This window comes from Danio rerio, chromosome 11 (assembly GCF_049306965.1).
Source record: "Danio rerio strain Tuebingen ecotype United States chromosome 11, GRCz12tu, whole genome shotgun sequence".
Taxonomy (NCBI): domain Eukaryota; kingdom Metazoa; phylum Chordata; class Actinopteri; order Cypriniformes; family Danionidae; genus Danio; species Danio rerio.
In genome coordinates this window covers 12,279,578-12,304,374 of record NC_133186.1, presented here as the reverse complement: position 1 = coordinate 12,304,374, position 24,797 = coordinate 12,279,578, and the positions used below count along the sequence as shown (strand labels likewise).

At 30.7% G+C, this 24,797-nt stretch overlaps 1 protein-coding gene and 1 long non-coding RNA gene across 3 annotated transcripts in view; one reads left to right on the top strand and one right to left on the bottom strand.

The window, feature by feature from the left end:
* Positions 1 to 15,486: 15,486 nt before the first annotated feature.
* Positions 15,487 to 24,205, bottom strand: LOC137490405 (uncharacterized). The gene is made up of 12 exons (XM_073916483.1): positions 22,460 to 24,205; positions 21,152 to 21,335; positions 20,392 to 20,756; positions 20,255 to 20,305; positions 19,994 to 20,144; positions 18,962 to 19,185; positions 18,803 to 18,853; positions 18,314 to 18,692; positions 17,798 to 17,974; positions 17,578 to 17,666; positions 17,418 to 17,446; positions 15,487 to 16,494 (listed from the first exon to the last, which is right to left on the bottom strand). The coding sequence occupies exons 1-12, from the start codon at positions 23,975 to 23,977 to the stop codon at positions 16,416 to 16,418; spliced, it is 3,297 nt and encodes a 1,098-aa protein (XP_073772584.1). The 5' UTR covers positions 23,978 to 24,205; the 3' UTR covers positions 15,487 to 16,415.
* Positions 23,861 to 24,797, top strand: part of LOC141376557 (uncharacterized) — a 51,974-nt gene continuing 51,037 nt past the window's right edge. For both annotated transcript variants that reach the window (XR_012387063.1, XR_012387060.1), the window contains exon 1: positions 23,861 to 24,100. This is a non-coding gene — a long non-coding RNA (uncharacterized lncRNA). The remainder of the gene's footprint in view (positions 24,101 to 24,797) is intronic.

Genomic DNA, 24,797 nt, shown 5'->3' with positions numbered 1-24,797 from the left:
TTTGTTGGCTGCACATACATGATGTGAATCTCCCGTTTCACCACATACCAATGGAGCTCTACTGGATTGAGATGTGGTGACTGTGGAGGCCATTTGAGTACAGTGAACTCATTGTCATGTTCAAGAAACCAGTCTGAGATGATTCATGCTTTATGACATGGTGCATTATCCTGCTGGAAGTAGCCATCAGAAGATGGGTACTCTGTGGTCATAAAGGGATGGACATGGTCAGCATCAATACTTGCGTTGGCTGTGGCATTGACACGATGCTCAGTTGGTACTAATGCAACATGTGCCAAGAAAATATTCCCCACATCATTACACCACCACCAGCGGCAGCCTCAACTGTTAATACAAGACAGGATGGATCACTGCTTTCATGTTGTTGATGCCAAATTCTGACCCTACTGTTTTGTCCCAGCAGAAATCAAGACTCATCAGACCAGGAAACGTTTTTACAATCTTCTATTGTCCAATTTTGGTGAGGCTGTGCATATTGTAGCCTCAGTTTCCTGTTCTTAGCTGACAGGAGTGGCACCGAGTGTGCTCTTCTGCTGCTGTAGCCCATCCGCCTCAAGGGTGGACGTGTTGTGCGTTCAGAGATGCTCTTCTGCAGACCTCAGTTGTAACGAGTGGTTGTTTGAGTTACTGTTGCCTTTCTATCAGCTTGAACCAGCAGTCTGGTCATTCTCCTCTGACCTCTGGCATTAACAAGTCATTTGCGCCCACAGAACTGCCACTCACTGGATATTTTCTCTTTCAGACCATTCTCTGTATAAACCCTAGCAGGGCTCAACAATAAGGACTGCCCGATGGCCCGGGGCCAGCGTGCGAGATGCTCGGGACAGTAGACAGGATCGTTACTGGCCCCATCGGGCCACTAATGCCCTGTCACTAAAGTTTAATTTGCCTGTGACTTTTTGTCAATTGCGTGCAAATACAGTCAGAATAGAGAAACCGTTTGTGTTTTTAAGCCTTCAAATGCTACCTTCTTGGTTCCTCTTATCTGATTGGATGTTGTAAGCATGTTATTTTTTTCCGTAACAACCAGTACAGCTAAGAGACAGCAACATGGCGGCAACATCAAGTGATGATGCTAAAGGAAAATATTTGTCTCTAACATCTTGGAAGCAGACATTTACAAGGGTACGCCACGACAAAAAAAAAAAAAAATGAAGTGATGTTTTGTACAGTTTGCTGTTAGTTTGGCAGGTCAGCCATCTTTTGTTTTGCAATAAAATACCTGCACATTTTGCTACTTTTGTTTGCAAAACACTTTAACAACATTTTTTAAATATTTAAATTCTAGATTTACAAAAATTTTGACTTTTTTTTTATATGTGGCCAAGAAATAGCTATTAACTTTTTTTGGTGGGGCCAGTGACAATATTGACAGGGCAAGTAAAAATCTGAACCACTGGTCCGATCGGGCCAGTACAAAAAATCCTTAGCGTTGAACTCTGCCTAGAGATGGTTGTGTGTGAAAATCCCAGTAGAGCAGCAGTTTCTGTAATACTTAGACCAGCTCGTCTGGCACCAACAACCATGCCACGTTCAAAGTCATTTACGTTACCTTTCTTTCCCATTCTGATGCTTGGTTTGAACTGCAGCAGATCAGCTTGACCATGCCTACATTCCTAAATGCATTTAGTTGCTGCCATGTGATTGGCTGATTAGAAATTTGCCTTAACGAGCAGTTGGACAGGTGTGTATATATATATATATATATATATATATATATATATATATATATATATATATATATATAATATATACATACACACACACACACACACACACACACAAATGTATAATTATTATACGTATATAATTATAATCACATTCACAATGACTTTACTTGAGGGGTTGCTTATAAAACCTTTAGAATCATCAAAACATGTCATAAATATAAATGAGATATTATCAGGACTTGCAAAATGTGATCCCGGGGCTATTGTTTTTTCAGTCGGGTTACCAAAATCGTGATATCTAGATAGCCCGCCGGCCATGGTGTAGATAGATTTTGGTAGCCCGACTGCAAAAAACAATAGCGCCGTTACCTTGGGGCTACCAGACTTTGCCAGCCCTGATTATTCATGCTTATGACAACTGTCAGAAGCTCATTTGCATTTAAAATGATAACTATGACATTGTTAGACTTGTCTTTATAGCAACTTAACATTAACTACTACATCAAAACTGGTCCGTGTATCTGTCATGACAGCGTAACTAGTCATAAATGAGTCAAAAAAAGATCGTCAAATTTTACATTTTTTTTAAAGATCGTCGTTTAATTTTCATGAATTTTTAAACAGAAACATTATTATTTTTCTCAACCTCAACTACAGTGGTAGAAATTGAATATTTATGACACTGATGAGACGTCAGTATCCAATCACATGCTTTGAAACAAAGATACTGTGACTGACTTTTTGCAAAGAGAATATGGCCATGCATTTGATCCGCATGCTGGAATTTATTTGTTAAATTTCTTTCTATTGTAGTTTATGCACATGTGTATTAAGCTACGTGTAAGCGAGGATCACGACTAATGTGCTCCGCTGGACAATAGACCAGCTTTAATCTGGTTTATTGAACCGTCTATTTAAGTTCCTCAAAATAGCAGCGTGCCAGCAAAGCGCCTCAACACGCCTCCTTTTTTAGACCAGAATGCCTATGGGCGCACAAATAAGCGCAAATGCATTTGCTATTGAAGCAGCGTGGCGCAACATGTCAAAACGACTCTTGTGCCAAGCTGAAACTAGCAAACAACAATTCCGTCACGTCTTGCGCCGGGTGTATGATTGGGCCCAATGTGTGTAAATGTAGTGTGAGAGGCAGAGGACAGACAATTTAGTCATGAATGTCAAACTCTCCATCAGTATATATGTGCTTTCATTATTGGACAACAAAGAAAACAAAAACAGCAGAATTTTATTGACCTTTTTATTATATTTTAAAACAAACACTTTCACAAAACAACTTTTACATACAGTAGTTCATATTCACACACATAATACAGTACATAAATATAATATTACATTTAAAATAATAGAAGAAATAACCTGCAACAACAAAAAACTAGCGGGGTGAAGTGATGAATGAAAAGTGATGCCTCAATCGTTTTGATTAAAATGTTAAATTAAATGATTTATTCATTTAGAAAGCATATTTACTAGTGCGTTTATCATAACAGTTTCTTATTTTATTATCGTATATTTATCTTTATTTTATTGTAAATTTTTCAGTTAGTGTGTAAATAAAACTTCACTAAAGATCAGGCCCACCTCCCGCCCGATACATTTTCATTAAAGAACTTTTAAATTAGTTTATGCAATAATAACACATACAATATTTATATATTACAATTAAAATTACATATAAATAATGATAATAACAACAACTATTATTTATGTATTTGTGTTTCTTTAGAATAATTAAATGATAAAATTAACTTACTTATTTATATACAGTTGACATGAGAATTATTATGTATTTATTTATCATTTTTGTATTATATTGTTTCGATTTTTAGGCATGTAAACACACAAATTTAAACTTGCACATGGTATACAAATATTATTTTCTATATATTTTATTGTATATTATATTATTGTATAATAATAACTTACAACCTTAACATAATTATAATTGTAAAAATTATTAATTTTTTTATAATTTATATATTTTACCTAATAAGTATCATTTATGAGCATTTATGTATGATATACTTCTTTATTGTGTTGGGTATATTTATTGTTCCATTTTCTATTTACATTCTTTATTATTAATACACTTCAACACTAAGCCCACCTCCTGCTCAATGACTTACTTTAAAAAGTATGTCACTGACATAATTGATGTATTTATATGTATAAAATGTGTTTAAATCGATATGATCTATATTAGGATTAATAATGAATAGTAATATTTATAAGCTCATTTGTGTTTTACTTTATTTGTATTTTTAATAAATGATGCCTCACCCAATTGCCTTTATTAAACATTTCTTTATGTTTTAGGCAATTGTAATACATCTCAAAATTGTTTATTATAATGTTTATTACATATTGTTCATAATAATATTAAATGATTATATTTATTGAATTTTATAATAATCATTTATTATAATATTAAGTGAATGACATACATTTTTTATTATTTTTTAACCTCACCTTCTGTCCAATAACATTTAATAAAGGTCCTTTATATATCTTTTTGTCTTTTATGTATTAATAATAAAATATCATTTGATATATTTATTATAATATAAAATAAATACAATATCATATGTATGTATTATACTGCAGGTTAACTGTTTCTGAGCTTATTTGTGTTTTACTGTATTATTCAAAATATTAATATTTTATTTTCATTCATTCATTTTCCTTTGGCTTAGTCTCTTTATTTAACAGGTGTCGCCACAGTGGAATGAACCACCAACTTATCCAGCATATGTTTTACACTGCTGATGGCCTATCAGCTGCAACCCAATACTGGGAAACAAATTGTTATAGTATTAACTAATAATAAATAGTAATATTTATAAGCTCATTTGTGTTTACTTTATTTTTATTTGTAATAAATGATGCCTGAATAAAAGTACACTAGACATTATAAAGCCCACCTCTCCCACCCAATTGCCTTTATTAAACATTTCTTTATGTTTTAGGCAATTGTAATATGTCTTAAAATTGTTTATGATGATGTTTATTACATGTTGTTCATAAAAATATTAAATGATCGAAGTAATGTATTTGAAAAATAATCATTTATTATATTATTAAGTAAATGACATTTATTTTTTCATTTTTATTTGTTTATTATTTTTTAACCTCACCTCCTGTCCAATAACATTTAATAAAGAACCTTCTATATCTTTTTGTCTTTTTGTATTTATAACAAAATATAATTTAATATATTTATCATAATATATAATTAATATAATATTATATTTATGTATTATACTGCAGGTTAACTGTTATTGAGCTCATTTGTGTTTTACTGTATTTTTATCTGAAAGAGTATGTTTTATACTAGTGGTTTGTTACGCCTACTCACCTGTGTGAGGCACAATCAGAATGTCTGAAAAAAACATTTTAAAGCCCACCTCTCCCACCCAATTGCCTTTATTAAACATTTCTTTATGTTTTAGGCAATTGTAATACATCTCAAAATTGGTTATTATACTTATAATATAATATAATATAATATAATATAATATAATATAATATAATATAATATAATATAATAGATGTTGTTCATAATATTAAATGATCTTATTAATGTATGTGGATAATATCTATGATTATAATATTAAGTAAATGACATTTATATAACTTAACATAACCTAAAAAACTCACCTCCTGTCCAATAACATTTAATAAAGATCCTTTATATATCTCTTTGTCTTTTATGTATTTATATCAAAATATAATTCTTATATTTATTACAATATATATTAAATTTAATATTAAATACACTTAAAGTCAGAATTATTAGCCCCCTTCAAATTTTTTTTATATTTTCTAAATGATGTTTAACAGAGCAAGGAAATTTTCACAGTATGTCTGATAATATTTTTTCTTCTGGTGAAAGTCTTATTTGTTTTATTTCGGCTAGAATAAAAGTAGTTATTAATTTTTTAAACACCATTTTAGGGACAAAATTATTAGCCCCTTTAAGCTATATTTTTTTCTCGATAATCTACAAATCAAACCACTGGTACACAATAACTTGCCTAATTACCCTAACCTGCCTAGTTACCCTAATTAACCCAATTGAGCCTTTAAGCTGTATAGAAGTGTCTTGAAAAATATCTAGTAAAATATTATTTACTGTCATCATGGTAAAGATAAAATAAATCAGTTATTAGAAATGAGTTCTTAAAACTATTATGTTTGGAAATGTGTTGAAAAAATGTTCTCTCTGTTAAACAGAAATTGAGGAAAAAATAAATAAGCGCTCTAATAATTCTGGGGGGCTAATAATTCTGACTTCAGCTGTATATGTATTATACAGCAGGTTAACTGTTTATGACCTCATTTTTGTTTCACTGTATTTTTTAAATTATTAATATTTTATTTTCATTCATTAATTTTCCTTTGGCTTAGTCTCTTTATTTATCAGGTGTCGCCACAGTGTAATGAACCGCTAACTTATCCAGCATGTGTTTTACACAGCTGATACCTTTCCAGCTGCAACCCAGTACTGGGAAACAAATTGTTAGTATTAACTAATAATAAATAGTAATATTTATAAGCTCATTTGTGTTTTTATTCTTAATAAATGATGCCTGAATAAAAGTACACTAGACATTATAAAGCCCACCTCTCCCACCCAATTGCCTTAATTAAACATTTCTTTATGTTTTAGGCAATTGTAATACATCTCAAAATTGTTTATTACATGTTGTTCGTAATAATATTAAATGATCATATTAATGTATTTGGATAATAATCATTTATTATAATATTAAGTAAATTACATTTAATTTTTCATATTTTTCTTTATTGTTTTTTAACCTCACCTCCTGTCCAATAACATTTAATAAAGATCCTTTATATTTGTATTTGTCTTTTATGTGTTTATAACAAAATATAATAGAATATATTTATCATAATATATAATAAATACAATACTATATGTATGTATTATACTGCAGGTTAACTGTTTATGAGCTCATTTGTCTTTTACTTTATTTTTATATTGTTGATATTTTATATTATTAATATTTATATTATTAATTAATTATAAATATTAATATTCATTAGCTCATTTGTGTTTTACTTTATTTTTATTTTTAATAACTGATGCCTGTTTGAAACTACACTAGACATTATAAAGCCCACCTCTCCCACCCAATTGCCTTTATTAAACATTTCTTTATGTTTTAGGCAATTGTAATACATCTCAAAATTGTTTATGATAATGTTTTTACATGTTGTTCATAATAATATTAAATGATCATATTAATGTATTTGGATAATAATTATGTATTTTATATATACATATAAATATATATATGACTTGAATTTTTCATGTGTTATTTATTATTTTTTTAACCTCACCTCCTGTCAAATAACATTTAATAAAGATTCTTTATATATCTCATTGTCTTTAATGTATTTATAATAAATTATTTAATATATCATAATATATATTAACCACAATACTATATTATTATTATTATTATTATCATTATTTTTATGAGATTATTTGTGTTTTACCTTATATTTAATATCATTAATATTTTATATTATTAATTAACAATAAAAAGTCATATTTATAAACTCATTTGTGTTTTACTTTATTTAGATATTTCATATTTTTTATATTTTATATTATTAATTAATAATAAATAGTAATAGTTATAGGATCATTTGTGTTTTACATTAATTTTATTGTTTTTATATTACGAATTGATTTATTTATTAAGGATGTAAAAACATAAATAGGAACTAAGCATTATGGTCACTTAGTTGTGTATGCAGTTGCTGTTTAAACCACTATGTGTGCAACTTCATCTAAAACACCTTTATATTATAATAAGAATGACTCAATATAGATTATTAGAACACAAGATTGATCATTTAGTCTGTGTTGTGATATTTCACTAGACATGATAAAGCCCACCTCTCTCGCCCAATAATATTTTAAATATTTGTAAAACTAAGTTATAATTAGAGTATTGTAGCTTATATTACTCATATCAATAACAATAATATGAAACATTTATGAGCATAATTACATCTTTTATAATAATAGTTATTTATCGAATTATAATATATTATTGTATTTATTTGCTATTTATTTCTTTATAACAGTTTTATATTAAAGCAATTATATTTTTGTTTATGGTTTTTCACTGAAATATATGAACTGAATAGTGCTGTCAAACAATTAGTGTATCCAAAACAAAATAAAATTTTTGTGAAATATGTGTGTGTACTGTGTATTTCTGTGTATCTAGTTGAAGTCAGTTATGAGCCCTGCAGTATTATTAGCGCTTCTGTATGTTTTTGTCATTAATTTCTGTTTAACGGAGAGCAGATTTTTTAAACACATTTATAAACATAATAGTTTTGATAACTCATTTCTAATAACTGATTTCTTTTATCTTTGTAATGATGACAGAAAATCATATTTTACTAGATATTGTTCAAGATACTATCCAGCTTAAAGTGACATTTAAAGGCCTAATTAGGTTAATTAGGGAAGTCCTTGTATAAAGATTGTTTGTTCTGTAGACAATCGAAAAAATATTTCTTAAAGGAGCTAATAACATTGACCTTAAAATAGTTTTAAAAAGATGTAAAAACTGCTTTTATTACAGTTGAAATATTAGCAATAATTCTACAGAACAAAAAATATAAGAAATACTGTGAAAATTTTCTAGTTCTATTAATCATAATTTGTTAAATATTTGAAAAAGGAAAAAACAATTCACAGGAGGGCGAATAATTCTGACTTCAACTGTGTGTGTGTGTGTGTGTGTGTGTGTGTGTGTGTGTGTGTGTGTGTGTGTGTGTGTGTGTGTGTGTGTGTGTGTGTGTACTGTATACGCTAATGTATTATCAAATACAAACTGGTATCTCGGATGCTATTAATAGTGATTAATGGTTTGACAGCTCTAGTACTGAACAAATATAGTGTCATTTTAACTAGTACCAGTGTGGAACATCATTTGATAAGCTTACTTTTTACATTTACTTTTAAACAACACAAACATATGTATACAAAAATATAGTAACAACACAATATTTGATGTATTTCGTGTCATAAAGACACAAAAACTCTCACCTGTGAGAGGCACACTCAGAATGTCTGAATAAAAGTACACTAGACATTATTAAGCCCACCTCTCCCACCCAATTGCCTTCATTAAACATTTCTTTATGTTTTAGTCAATTTTAATACACATTAAATAGTTTATTATACTTATAATATAATATAATATAATACATATTGTTCATAATATTAAATGATCATCTTAATGTGGATAACAATTATGATTACAATGTTTAGAAAATTACATTTATATAAATTATTACCTCAAAAAACTTCACCTCCTGTCCAATAACATTTAATAAAGATCCTTTATATATCCCTTCGTCATTTGTGTATTAATAATAAAATATCATTTATATATTTATTATAATATATACTAAACTCAATAATGTAATGATGTATTATACTGCAGGTTAACTGTTTATAAGATCATTTGTGTTTTACTGTGTTGTTTTATTTATTAATACTTTATTTCCATTTATTCATATTCCTTTGGCTTTGTCCCTTTATTTATCAAAGGGTCGCCACAGTGGAATGAACCGCTACCTTATCCAGCATGTGTTTTACACAGCGGATGCCCTTCCAGCTGCAACCCAGAACAGGGAAACAATATTTAATATTATTATTAATAATAAATAGTAATATTTATAAGCTCATTTGTGCATTACTTTAATTTTCTTTTTAATAAATGAAGCCTAAATAAAATTACACTAGACATTATAAAGCCCACCTCTCCCACCCAATTGCCTTTATTTAACATTTCTTTATGTTTTAGGCAATTGTAATACATCTCAAAATTGTTTATTAAAATGTTTATTACATGTTGTTCATAAAAAAAATTAAATAATTATATCAATGTATTAGGATAATAACCATTTATTATAATATTAAGAATTGACATTTAATTTTCTTTTTTTATTATTATTTTATAACCTCACCTCCTGTACAATAGCTTTTTGTATTAGTATTATTTTATATTATTAATTAATAATAAATAGTAATGTTTATAAACTCATTTGTTTAACTTTATTTTTTTATATTATTAACATTATACGTTATTAATAATAAATAGTAATAAGTTCATTTGTTTTAATTTATTTTATACATTTTTAATAGTTTATATTAATATTAATAATAAATAGTAATATTTATAAGCTCATTTGTGTTTTACTTTTATTTTTAATAAATGATGCCCGAGTAAAAGTACACTAGACATTATAAGGCCCACCTCTCCCACCCAATTGCCTTTATTAAATTTGTCTTTATGTTTTAGGTAATTGTAATAAATCTCAAAATAGTTTATGATAATGTTTAATACATGTTGTTCATAATAATATTAAATGATCATATTAATGTATTTGGATAATATTAATTTATTATAATATTAAGCATTGACATTTAATTTTTCTCTATTATTATTATTTTTTAACCTCACCTCCTGTCCAATAGCTTTTTGATTATTATTATAGCACAGTTAAAGCAAGATGAGGCATCCTTTTTAAGCTGAAGAGACTGATACCTACAGCTAAGGAACAATCATTATGGCGATGCAATATAGCATTTCTGTTCCCCTCCTTGGGGAACGAGGGTTACTTTAGTAACCAGAGCTTCCCCTTCGGATGGTATTATAACAAATAAAATATTAAAATTTATTAGAATATAATATAATACATATTGTTTATAATATTAAATGATCTCATTAATGTATGTGGATAATATCTATGATTATAATATTAAGTAAATGACATTTATATAACTTTTTAACCTAAAAAAAAAACTCACCTCCATTCCATTAACATTTAATAAAGATCCTTTATATTTCTCTTTTTCTTTTATGAATTTATAACAAAATGTAATTCATATATTTATTACAATATATATTAAATTCAATAATATATGTATGTATTATACAGCAGGTTAACGGTTTCTGAGCTCATTTTTGTTTTGCTGTATTTTTTTGTTATTAATAATATTTTATTTTCATTCATTATTTTCCTTTAGATTAGTCCTTTTATTTATCAGGGGTCACCACAGTGGAATGAACCGATAACTTATCCAGCATATGTTTTACACAGCTGATGCCCTTCCAGCTGCAACTCAGTACTGGGAAACAAATTGTTATAATATTAACTAATAATAAATAGTAATATTTATAAGCTCATTTGTGTTTTTATTTTTAATAAATGATGCCTGAATAAAAGTACACTAGACATTATAAAGCCCACCTCTCCCACCCAGTTGCCTTTATTAAACATTTCTTTATGTTTTAGGCAATTGTAATACATTTAAAAATTGTTTATGATAAAGTTTATTACATGTTGTTCATAATAATATTAAATGACCATATTAATGTATTTGGATAATAATCATTTATAATAATATTAAGTAAATTACATTTAATTTTTCATATTTTTTCTTTATTGTTTTTAACTTCACCTCCTGTCCAATAACATTTAATAAAGATCCTTTATATATATTTTTGTCTTATGTGTTTATAACAAATAGAATTTAATATATTTATCATCATATATATTAAATATACTACTATATTTGTGTATTATACTGCAGGTTAACTGTTTATAAGCTAATTTGGGTTTTACTTTATTTTTATTTTTAATAACTCATGCCTGTTTGAAACTACACTAGACATTATAAAGCCCACCTCTTCCACCCAATTGCCTTTATTAAACATTTCTTTATGTTTTAGGCAACTGTAATACATCTCAAAATAGTTTATGATAATGTTTATTACATGTTGTTCATAATAATATTAAATAATCGTATTAATGTATTTGGATAATAATCATTACTTATTATATAATCATTACTTATTATATACAAGTAATATATATATATATATATATATATATATATATATATATATATATATATATATATATATATATATATATATATATATATATATATATATATATATATAAAAATAAGTAATGACTTTAATTTTTCATGTTTTCTTTATTATTTTTAACCTCACCTCACCCTAACCTCACCGTCCAATAACATTTAATAAAGATCCTTTATATATCTCATTGTCTTTTATGTATTTATAATAAAATATTTAATATACATATTATAATATATATTAAATACAATAATATATGTATGTATTATACTGCAGGTTAACTGTTTATGAGCTCATTTTTGTTTTACTTTATTTTGATACTTAATTTTTTAATATTTTATATTATTAATTATTAATAAAAAGTAATAGTTATAGGATCATTTCTGTTTTACGTTAATTTTATTGTTTTTAATGTTATATATTATAAATTTATTTATTTATTAAGGATGTAAAAATACAAATGAGAACTAAGCATTATGGTCACTTAGTTGTGTATGCAGTTCCTGTTTAAACCACTATGTGTGCAACTTCATCTAAAACACCTTTATATTATAATAAGAATGACTCAATATAGATTATTAGAACACAAGATTGATCATTTAGTCTGTCCTGTGATATTTCACTAGACATTATAAAGCCCACCTCTCCCGCCCAATAATATTTTAAATATTTGTAAAACTAAATTATAATAATATTAATATAAACATATAATACTGTTAATAATATTATATATTATTAATAATAATAGCATATTGTAGCTTATATCACTCATTATTAACCATAATATGAAACATTTATGAGCATGATTACATCTCTTTTAATAATAGTTATTTATCTAATTATAATATATTACTGTATTTATTTGCTATTTATGTCTTTATAATGGTTTTATATTAAATCAATTATATTTTTGTTTATGGTTTTACACAGAAATATATGAACTGAATAGTGCTGTCAAACCATTAGTGTATCCAAAAAGTTCATATTTGTGAAATATGTGTGTGTGTATTGTGTATTTCTGTGTATCTAGTTGAAGTCAGTTATTAGACCTCCTGAATTATTGCGCTTCTGTGTATTTTTGTCATTAATTTTTGTTTAACGGAGAGCAGATTTTTTAAACACATTTATAAACATAATAGTTTTGATAACTCATTTCTAATAACTAATTTCTTTTATTTTGTCATGATGACAGTAAATAATATTTGACTTATATTTCTATATATTACTTATATTTTTATATTCACTGTGTGTGTGTGTGTGTGTGTGTGTGTGTGTGTGTGTGTGTACTGTATACGCTAATATATTATCAAATACAAACTGTTATCTTGGATTCTATTAATAGTGATTAATAGTTTGACAGCTCTAGTACTGAACAAATATAGTGTCATTTTAACTAGTACCAGTGTGGAACATCATTTGATAAGCTTACTTTTTACATTTACTTTTAAACAACACAAACATATATGTATACAAAAATATAGTAACACCACAATATTTGATGTATTTTGTGTCATAAAGACACATAAAATAGTTAAATATACATCACAAATGACACAAAATGCTGTAACAATACATTGACACACTACACTTTTGCAAAAGCACATTGTCTGATTAACCTGTTTAAAAGCAAAGCAAGAAACCTTTAAAGGGCCATGAAACTCTAAAGAATTGTGGTTGAGATTTTAGTGAGAAGTGAGAAGTTCACTTATTAGTGTGACGCACACTTCATAGATGCACAATGTTTTTTAAAGATATGGAGTGACTGTAAGAAAGTGTCTGGTGCAAAAGTGCAAACACTGGTGCAAGTGTCGGATAAAGAGTCAGAGATGAAAGAGTGTGTTTTCTACAGGTGGTTTGTTACGCCTACTCACCTGTGAGACACTCAGAATGTCTGAATAAAAGTACACTAGACATTATAAAGCCCACCTCTCCCACCCAATTGCCTTTATTAAACATTTCTTTATGTTGTAGGCAATTGTAATAGACAATAAATTGTTTATTATACTTATAATTACATATTATATGTTACATATTGTTTATTATAATATTAAATGATCATATTATTGTATTTGGTAATAACTATTTATTATAATATTAAGTTATGACATTTAAATATATTTTTCTTTTTTTTTTTCTTTTTTTTAACCTTGCCTCCTGTCCAATAACATTTAATAAAAATCCTTATATCGTTTGTGTATTTGTTTAATATATTTACTATATAATACATATAGTAGTAAATATATATAAAAATAAATTCATTTATTTTTATACTGCAGGTTAAATGTGTTTATACATAGTTAACTTTAACTGTTAAACGCTTGCTACTAAATTGGTTAAAGTTATTAGTAACTAATAAAGTTTGGTAACCATTAACTTTTCTAAATTTGATTGTAAAGCAATAATGTGCACCTTTTGTCATTATCAGCTAAACTTGAACTCAATTATTTGACATAAACTTGAATTAAATCAAACTGAATTATTATTACATACAGTATATAATGAGAATAAAACAATAATATATGAAAACCTTTATATACTGTATATTATAATAATCATTTATAATTAATATATATCATTATTGCATGAATTCCTTATATTCTTATATCTATTTAATATTTTAATTAGACATTACTTTATCATGTACACTTTCAATAAATGACAGAAACAGTTATTTTGATTTAATTTGCTTTGTATTGAACAAATTCAGTGTTGTACATGTAGAACTTGGAGCTGTGATGCTTTTAGCTGTGTCGTTGTCTCGCCTCATCAGTAATATAATAAAGTAGGGAGCTTTCATGACCCTTTAAGAGGCGCGCCAATGGAGCGAAGACTATGGAGTAAATTTAGTGCCAAAAAATCCAGTATTTTGCAAAGAATCACTCAACTTGCTTGTGAAAAACGTATTGTAAAGGTAGAATAGTAAACATGCTTCACATATCCATTATCACATTTCACAGACACAGTCCACCCTACTGCATTTCGGCCCTCGAACAAACACCAGATCTAGTGCATACAGCTGCGACCTGTCTGTTGCGGATGCGAGACAGTGGCCCTCTTCTGAGATTCTCTTCACCCGATTCCCTCCAGACACATCCAGGTGGATTCCTCACTGGCGCATTCAGACAGATTTCTCGCGAGTGCGGATGCGCCACTTTCCTCCTTCAGGACAGCGGATGACGCTATGGGTCAGTTTACGTCAGTCTCCAAGAGGAAGCCTGAAACCTGGGCTTAAACTTCAGCATTTTTAATTAAATAAAACATCTAATAATAATAATAATACTAATAAACTATAATAATATAATAATAAACACAATAATAATAATAATAATATAATAAACACTATAATAATAATATTTGAATAATAATAATAAATAAACACATTAATAATAATAATAATAATAATATTAATAATAAACACATCAATAATAATAATAAAATAATAATAAAAATAATAATAATAATAAATAAACACATCAATAATAATAATAATAATAATAATAATAACAAATAAACACATCAATAATAATAATAATAATAAACTTTTATTTAGGATTCAGCTAATTAATTTTAAAGTGATAAAACATTTAATTTTCAGTCTATATTTATATACACAATTATTAGCATTTTTAAAAATAAATTTAATAATTCTAAGATAATAATTAATAGATATGTTGAAACTAGGGAATATGAAATTAATATTATATTACGTAAAACACTACAGCAAACAGGTGAGTTTCTGCCTTTTCACCAGTTTATTGAAACATTATTACACTTAAAAGCGCCAGCTAATACATTTTACATTGTAATAAAACATTTAATAAGCTAATTCTTAATTTTTACTTCATATTTTTATGCATAATTAGTAGCTAAAGGTTAGGTTGATTTTTTTATTATTTAAATAATTATTTTAATCATATATTAATAAACTTGGGAATATCATATTAAGATTATATTACGCCAAACAGGTTATTGCAACATTTTAACACATTTTATCAGCCCTCCACGACGAGTTTAATCGGGAAATCAAACATTTACATCTAACCACAAACACATTAAGTAATTAGTTATACTGTCCTACATTAGTGATTATGTTTAAAGCGAAAGAACATATGTCATATCTATCTACATTATAATATTTCATTTAATAGAATAGCGAGGTTAATTTTTCGCAATAATGTAGAATATATAGAAATAATGATAATATTACAGCCTCGTAACTGCTGATTTTATACTAACCGTTTACATTAACGTCTAAATGATCGATATATTATGTTAAGTAGATACAGTAAGACAGAAACTCATCTGTTCACCGATCATTTTATTTTAGTCAGCTGTAGTTTAGGCATGGGTTTCAGGCTTCCTCTAGGAGATTAACGTAGACTGACCCATAGCGCCATTTACTGTCTCGTTGAAAGAAATGGCGCAACCGCATTTGCAAGAAAATCCGCCTGAATGCACTAGTGGGAGAATCCACCCGATTGCATCTGAGGAAATCGGGTAGAGAGTCTCAGAGGAGAGCAACCGCCTCAAACTCGTAATGGACAGGTATACAGCTGTATTTTTCTGTGAAATGTGATTGTATTCGTGATGCACCACTGAGTTTTGCTTTGTTAGCGAGTCGAGTGAGTCTTCGCAAAATGCTGGATTTGTTTGTAAAATATTGGCACAAAATTCACTCCATACCTGTCGGCCCCATGAGTTGCATCCAAGAACAGTAGCTTTCAGCGCTGAAGATAAAAAGATGATACTTATCCAGCGATACTTATCCTACTTTGATTCCCTTCGGTGTTTCCCTCTCGTTCTCATGTAGTGGCCTGATCTTCCCCTGCTGTGCAGCATTTCTGGGTACAGAGCAAACAGGGTGAACATTTACAACAATCAAGCATAGTGTTAGTTCAGACAGGTGAAGTCTAGAAAGGATACAGCTGTGAATATACATTAACGATAATTATTTATATTAGTAGAACAATATGATTACTGTACAAAATAATTACATTACTGTGAGGGTAGGTGTTAATAAAATACAATTAATGGGTAATTTAAGAAGTGATTTAAATAATTCTAGTTTATTTCCAGCTGCAGCTGTATCCCTGAACAACAACCGTTCAGACGGGATACGTCTACACCCTGTAATAACTGAAGAGCGGGCAGGGTGAGGGGATGCATGAGGAAGTGGACATTTTTTGCCATAAAAATACTGCCAATTGCATGAGTCTGATGCTGAATGTGTGAGAGTTGGCAGCCCTGGTTCAAAGTATTCAAATTTACATGTTAATCAGCCTCTTGTTTCTGACATTTGCATTAACTCATAACTAATCATATAAAATATAGATAATCATAATTAGTTGGTTTGCATGATTTTGGGTTCTCTTCGTTTACCCCATGGGTCGGGTGCAAATCACACAGGGGACTGACCCATACCTGCCAACACTCCTGTTTTCCATAGAGTCTTACGTTTTTCCAGACCCGCCATGTAATTTCTCCTGGAAAACTCCTGTAATTCCCTCATCCAGACACCCTTACACCCTTCAGAGACAAATCTTAGCAGGTGTGGACTAATTCCCTTATTTTAATGCTTGATACACCCTGAAGGAAGTCAACACGAGATGTAATAAATGGTCAGTCCCTTAAATAGTGAGAAATAGTTTGCTTTGATCTGTATCTTAAATAAAATGAATAATTAAAATAACGACAAACCAAAACTTGTCGATCCCACCAGATAATTGGGTGTAGAGGGAACTATGAAACTGTGGTGATATTTTACCTCTTTGGCAAGCTGCTACATTTGGTGACCTGAAAAGAAAATACAGAAATTAGGTCTAATGTCTACATTACACTTGGATTTATTCTGATGTTAGAGTGAATTATGTACTTATAAAACAAACACATAAAAAAGATGAAATGTGAATATTTCTTCAAAATACCTTGAACCATGGATGATGCGGGATGTCTTCTAAACTGATCCGCTTAGATGGATCTTGTTGCAGGAGGCAGCAAATCAGATCACAACAGTCTGCAGAAAAGAGAGAAAGAGGAATTTTAAACTTGACGTCTTACAGTTGTCCTTGTATGAAGCTGTAAGCTTTAAACTTGTGAGTGATTCAGAAATATAATTGATTTTTGTTGTGATGAATGGCAAATCACCATGTGACAAGCGAGAACTGGACCAACAGCTTGAATTCATCCGCAGCAAAATCCTGGATCGTGGAAGGCGTCCACACAGCAGTACATATAACAGGATTCCCAATGACCACACAGTGGCAGGTTTCCCATGGTACCGTCTCATCATGTTAAACTCAGGAGGGGAATACTGTCTCGTCCCTGAAGAGAAGAGAGATTATGTTGAAGAGAAGAGAGATTATGCTGAAATACTACCACAGGTTTTCACTGTATACATTAGCATGTTTTGTGGTTATTACAACATGCTTTAAAGCATTAGTTTACCCAAAAAAATTATTTCTGTTATTAATTCCTGCAATATTACTCCAATATCACTTGATTAGCTAATCGAAATGTTTTAAATTCCGAATCGATTCTGATTAAACACACAGCCCTAGTAATTAACAGAACTTTCAGTTTTGGTTGATCTAACCCTTACTGTCACTTGTCATTAGAATTGAAGTTCAAAACTGTTTGAAATTTGCATCATAATACACATACCACTGTAGTGATGATACGCAGAATCCTTCAGGAGGTCCCCGCACCCAAAGTCAATCAGTTTGACCCGGAGTGTTTGTGGGTTGATCAGCAGGTTCTCCAGCTTTATGTCACGGTGAAAGACTCCGCGAGCACAGCACACTTGAGCGGCCCGTATCGTCTGCCCCATGATAACCCGTGCTTTGGTTTCATTGAGGAATCCTCCAGAGCGTTTAACATAGACGCTCAGATCTTCACAGGGTGTGGAAAGTTCCAAAACCAAGATGTAGTGGCCAGGATAGTCCTCCCAGTCCAGGAGCCGAATGATCTCTGGAACCCTGGGGCTCTTATTAACCATGAGCATCAGGGCAACCTCTAATGGAACAGGTGCAAAATGTCTCGGCTAGAAGAAAGGTCATTAAGGATTGTTAGATGAAGGTCCTTTCCCATATGTGGATACACTGGACAATCTTTTAATTTAGTTACATGTAAATGTTTGAAAAATATGCTTACAATATTGATGTACTGCATGGTCGCCCACTTCTTGATGAACTTTACAGCCACCTGAACAACAAAACAAATTATTTTATTGTAAACAAGATCAAAAGCACTAAGAGGAATCAAAATGGATAGTGAGATAAAACATTTTGCTCTGTGAAAAAGCAATGATACCTTTCTGCCATCGTGTATGCGGGTCCCTTTATAGACTCTTCCAAATCCTCCCTGGCCAATCATTCTCTTTAATACAAACCCCCTCAACCTTTTCTGTCCATTTCTAGCAGGGCCCTGATATATTGGCAGAGTACACTGTTTCATCGATGACAAGGCAGACACCATCTCAACAGTAATCGGTTGTAGCAGGTTCTTTTCTTGCGGTGCAGTTGTTGATTTTGCATCTGTATTGAAAAAAAAAAAAAAAAACAATGCCCTGGATTAAAAATCTTATAAAGGAAATAATCAAATCTCACTCCACCCTTTTATCCCACAGTCAATCACATTACATCATTAGTTAGACGGCCATCTCCATTTCATTTCAATATACTGTAATTAACCACAGAAGAAATATTTTCCTTCACCTTTAAAAGCATTTAAAAGCATTAATTTCATTACACAGGAAAATACCATCTCAATTATCATTATTTACTTATTCATGTCTACGTTAATGCATAAAATTCTGACAGTCCAAAACATTAAAAATACATTTTGATCTCATTATTTGCATCATTACATATTCAAAATCCATGATACACAATATTATAGCTAAACAACAAGACATTAAAGAAACACAGAAAGGTCCAAATTTACCTTAAAATCTGTGGACATTTTTCTAATGCTAATAAATAACACATGATTACAAAAGAGACACATTCCCCAAGTCCTCTCCTCAATATTTAGGTCAATTGTTTATTTTTAAAGTATATTTCTGGCCTTTCAACTAACTCCCTGGTGCTGATGGTATACTTTAATGGGAATTATTCACCCGCACTCTGTCAGAACTTCAATCATTTCTGATTCTTTAGATTTAGTCATTTAGCAGATGCTTTTGAGAGTCAAAGATTGAACTAAAGACCTGGATTAGAAACTTGATCATTGCCCTAAAATTCAACTAGATTTTTGTTTTAATATGTTTCTTATGATTCTTAGTTCAAGACACAAGACAAACCAGTTGCACATTATCATAACATGTGGCATGATGTGGCACACCTTTCCACGATGAGGCACGCTTCAGGACCATAATGTAGTAATCGGGCTTGTCCTGCCAGTCCAGCAGCTTAAACTTCTGTGGAACTGTTGGGTCCTTTTTAGGCATGAGTAACCTGGCCACCTCTAATGGAACGGGTGCAAAATGTCCAGGCTAGAAGAAAAATCATTTTAAGGATTGTTAGATTTTCATTTCCCCAATATGGATGAATATACTGGACAAACTCTTTTATTTACATGTAAATATCTGAAAAAGATGCTTACAATGTTGATGTACTGCATGCTCCTGCGTTTTCTATTGAATTTTACTGCCACCTGAATAACAAAACAAAACATTTCATATGATTGTAAACAAGATGAAAGACATCTCTTGGACCTGAAATGAATAGTAAGATTCATACCTTAATGCCATCTCGTCTGCGTTTCCCTTCATAGACGGTGCCAAATGTTCCATGGACAACCATTCTTATTAATTCAAACCTATTCAAAATGTTTTGTCCATTTCCAGCAGGTCCAGCGGGTCTTGGATGTACTGGCACAGCAGGCTGCTTTACCGACTGAGCGGACACCATCTCAACGCTAATCGGTTGTAGCAGTTTGTCTTCTCTGTTCTGGGTCCAGAGAAGTACAAAATCTATATTGCCTGTCATCCTCATGTTTCTCGCTGGCTCATCATCTGTACTGGAACTGGATACTGATGTTGCACTTTGATCGGTATCATACAGCCCAGAGCTGTTGGACTTTCCTGCAATTGTTGATATTGTTCCTGTGTTGAACAAAAAAAAAACAACATCATGGATTAACAATCTGATAAAGGACTAAATCAAACTTATCATCTTTATATAATGCATGAAGGTGTCGACATTTTTCGTATGATTTTGGGTTCTGTTCGTTTACCCCCATGGGTGGGGTGCGAATCACAAAAATTAAAAACTGCTTTTATCCTAGTCAAAATAAAACAAATAAGACTTTCTCCAGAAGAAAAAATATTATCAGACATACTGTGAAAATTTCCTTGCTCTGTTAAACATCATTTGGGAAATATTTAAAAAAGAAAAAAAATCAAATGGGGGTTAATAATTCTGCCATCAACTGTACATTTTAATATATGTAAATATAAATCACCTCTTGAACAGAAATTAAAAACAAAAAGCTTCTCACCGTTGCTCTGTTGACTCAAGTTGGCTTCACGGCAAACCCGTGGTGATGGACACTCCAAGATAATGGTGTAATAATCAGGCAGATCCTGCCAGTCCAGCAGCTGAATGGTCTTTGGACCTCTGAGGCTCTTATTAACAAGGGCTAATAGACCGACTTCTAATGGAAGGGCTACAGGATGACCAGGCTAGAAAAGAAAAAAAAATGTTAGTCCATTTTAATCCAAATTATTTACATTTTCAGTTTAAAAAGATGGCTTTCACACTGCTTAATCATCATTCTGTACTCCTTTTTAACTAAAGGTAAAAGTACAATTTAGCATTTATTGCTCGTACTATGGAAGTCAATGGTTACAAGTATTCAGTATTCTTTCAACAAAAGAAACTCAAAAAGATTTGGAACCACCTGATGATGAATGCATGATGGATGAACTATCCTTTTAATTTGAATAATTTTGAAAAAAATAAATCAACATTAAATTGAACTTTCTCATGCAAGTCGTCAAATTTACGAAAAATGTATTCAAATATAAGTGAACTGTTAGCGTTTCCTGAAAATGATTGTGTCAGTAAATACATCAAGTTTACTTCTATCTAGGAATTCTGTGAGTATAGTCAAAGTTACATTTCTAAAGTCTTTTTCTCAGAGTTACAGTGCTCAGCATAATTGAGTACACCCCATTTTGAAAATGAATATTTTATGCATTTCTCAGTGAATATAGGCAATGTATTTTGGTGCATTTAAACAAAACAGATTCATTAAACACATATATTTATCAAAATAACAATTTTGTCACCAAACATATTTAGAAATTGAAAGATAATACAATAAAATTTTGTAAAACTTTGCAAAAATTACAACCCAATTTTAATAAAATTTTTAAATATTTTTTGCTTCTCTTGATTTTTCCTCTTTTTTTTTAAATTTGTATTTAATACTTTTCTATGACACATAAATTTGGGTGTACTAATTTTGGATTGTTATCATAAGTTATTTTGTTAGATAAGCTCCAGGTTTGACTTCAGTACTGGCTAATTTAATGTACATGCACAAATATAATATTGTCTAGCTTCCTATAAAAATATGAATTTAAAAGAGGATTGTGAAGGGTGTATTTATATAAGCTGAGCACTGTACATACAGTATATGATAAATGCATCAAAACCACAATGAAACTATTTGTTATGTGTATTATAATGTATGTGAAATTCTAGGATTCCCTTTAAATGGTTTAGATTATGACCCAGGTTATCAATGACAAGTGTGAAAAGCCATACTGTGTGGGGGGAAAAGAAGCTTTGGTTTACTTACCACTATGCATGTCACCTCCCAAAACTTTCTTACAACTTTCACTGCCACCTTGAGGTTATCGGTCATACGCCTGCCCTCGTAGATGGTGTCAGATCCTCTCCTACAGAGAATTCTTCTGACTTCATACCGCCTCAGAATATCACTGGTTGGACTGTGGTGTGCTTGAACCGAAACAGAATGGCTGGAAGAACTCTGGACATCCATTAATTCAATTGTTGGACTGGAGTAAAAAGTGGTCAGCTTTTTAAAGCTCTCCAACATTCTCCACATTTCCGGATGCTCAACAGAACTTTCTTCCTTCTTTCTTTTACTGTTCGGCCCACTATCAAAATACTCATCCTTTCTCCTTTTCCTCAGAGACACTATAACAGAACTGTCTTCCGGCTTCCTTTTTCTGTTCGGCCTCCTATCAAAATACTCTGATTTTCTCCTTTTTCTTAAAGGCTCTTCAACAAAACTCTCCTCTCTCTTTCTTGTTCTGTTCGGCCTCCAATCAAAATACATTCTCCTTTTTCTTTCTGGTCCCTCATCAAAACCCTCCTCCCTTTTCCTCTTTGTCTCTGACCCCATATCAACATCCTCTATCTTTCTAGAAGACTCTTCAAAATAAATCTCTTCCCTTTTTCTTTTACTTTTTAACCCCCCATCAAAATAGTGATCCTCTTTCCTTTTTCTGAGAGGCTCTTCACCAAAAATCTCACCCCTCTTTCTTTTTCTGGGTTGCCTCCTATTTAAACACTCTAAATATTCATATTTTCTCCTTTTTCTCTCGGGTCCCTCTTCAAATATATCCTCCATTTTCCCTTTTCTCTTAAACCCCTTAATAAAATACTCTGTCCTGCTTATCTTTGTCGGAGGCTCTTCAGCAGAACTCTCTTCCCACTTTCTTTTTCTGCTTAGCCTCCTAATAGGCAAACTAGAAAAAGACAAACTGTCTTCCCCATTAATTTTTCTCTCAGAACCCTTAAAAAGCTGTTTCATTCTCTTTCTTGGAGGCTCTTCAGCAGAAATCTCCTCCATCTTTCTTTTCCTGTTTGGCCTCCTATCTAAATAATCATATTTTCTTCTTTTTCTCTCTGGTCCCTCATCAAGACCGTCCTCTATTTTCCTCTTTCTCTCACATCCCTTAAAAAACTCTTTCATTCTCTTTCTTGGAGGCTCTTCAGCAGAAATCTCCTCCATCTTTCTTTTCCTGTTAGGCCTCCTATCTAAATACTCATATTTTCTTCTTTTTCTCTCTGGTCCCTCATCAAGACCGTCCTCTATTTTCCTCTTTCTCTCACATCCCTTAAAAAACTCTTTCATTCTCTTTCTTGGAGGCTCTTCAGCAGAAATCTCCTCCATCTTTCGTTTCCTGCTTGGCCTCCTATCCAAACACTCGTCCTCTCTCCTACTCTTCTCATATCCCTCACCGACACAAACGGGATGAAACGCAGCCTCGTTCGTGCCGGGTATTGGGGGTGTACGGAAACCATACACCTGATAGCTGTGAGAACTCCGTTTTCGCTCCATAGACATGTTTTACAGCTCTACAAATGAACAAATAATGATGCGCGTGTAGAAAATTCAGAGCTAGAGAAGCACTACGTCATGTACTGCATGTGTTCCAAAGATTCTATTTTTTGCGTCATCGGAGCTGAGGTAAACCGGGCTGCGCTTGTTTTCATTCAAATAGCCTCGCACTTTGACAGCACTATATATTTATTAATAGTAGAATCTGTATATATTTTGATTACATATTATTTATATTATAATGAAATGGTCAAAAATGTTATGATAAATGGAAACAAACTAATACACAGACATCGTCAGTTTTTTTGTTGTGCATATTCGGCCATATTGTTATTTACTGCGTGCATTACTGCCATTCGGCCATATTGCGTGCATTTACTGTTTTTGCTTCATAATTTAGCTCGCACGCAAAGATGTTTCATCCAATATATTATAGAGGAATATAAATGTAATCACGGTGTCATAATTAGTTGTTATTGCTACTTTGTAAATAATGAAAAGAGGCCATTGTTTTTCATTTTTAAATTTTTTTTTCAAATTTTAAAGCGGTCTTAAGTTTTTAATTTCACTTGATATGACCATGCTCAATCCAGCTGGGGGCGCTGTTGGCACAGAAACAATAACAGGCACATATTCATTTTCGAAAATATAGGAAATGTATAAAATGAATGCATTGAGTTCTCTTTCCCAGATAAGATTTGACCATTATTTGGACCCTCCAGCACTTTATCTGGTTGGACACTAAAGATGCCGAAGAGAGAATCAGTCACAGACTTATTACAGACAATATTTATTTAATATTCTTTTAATATTCATGGCATGTTAA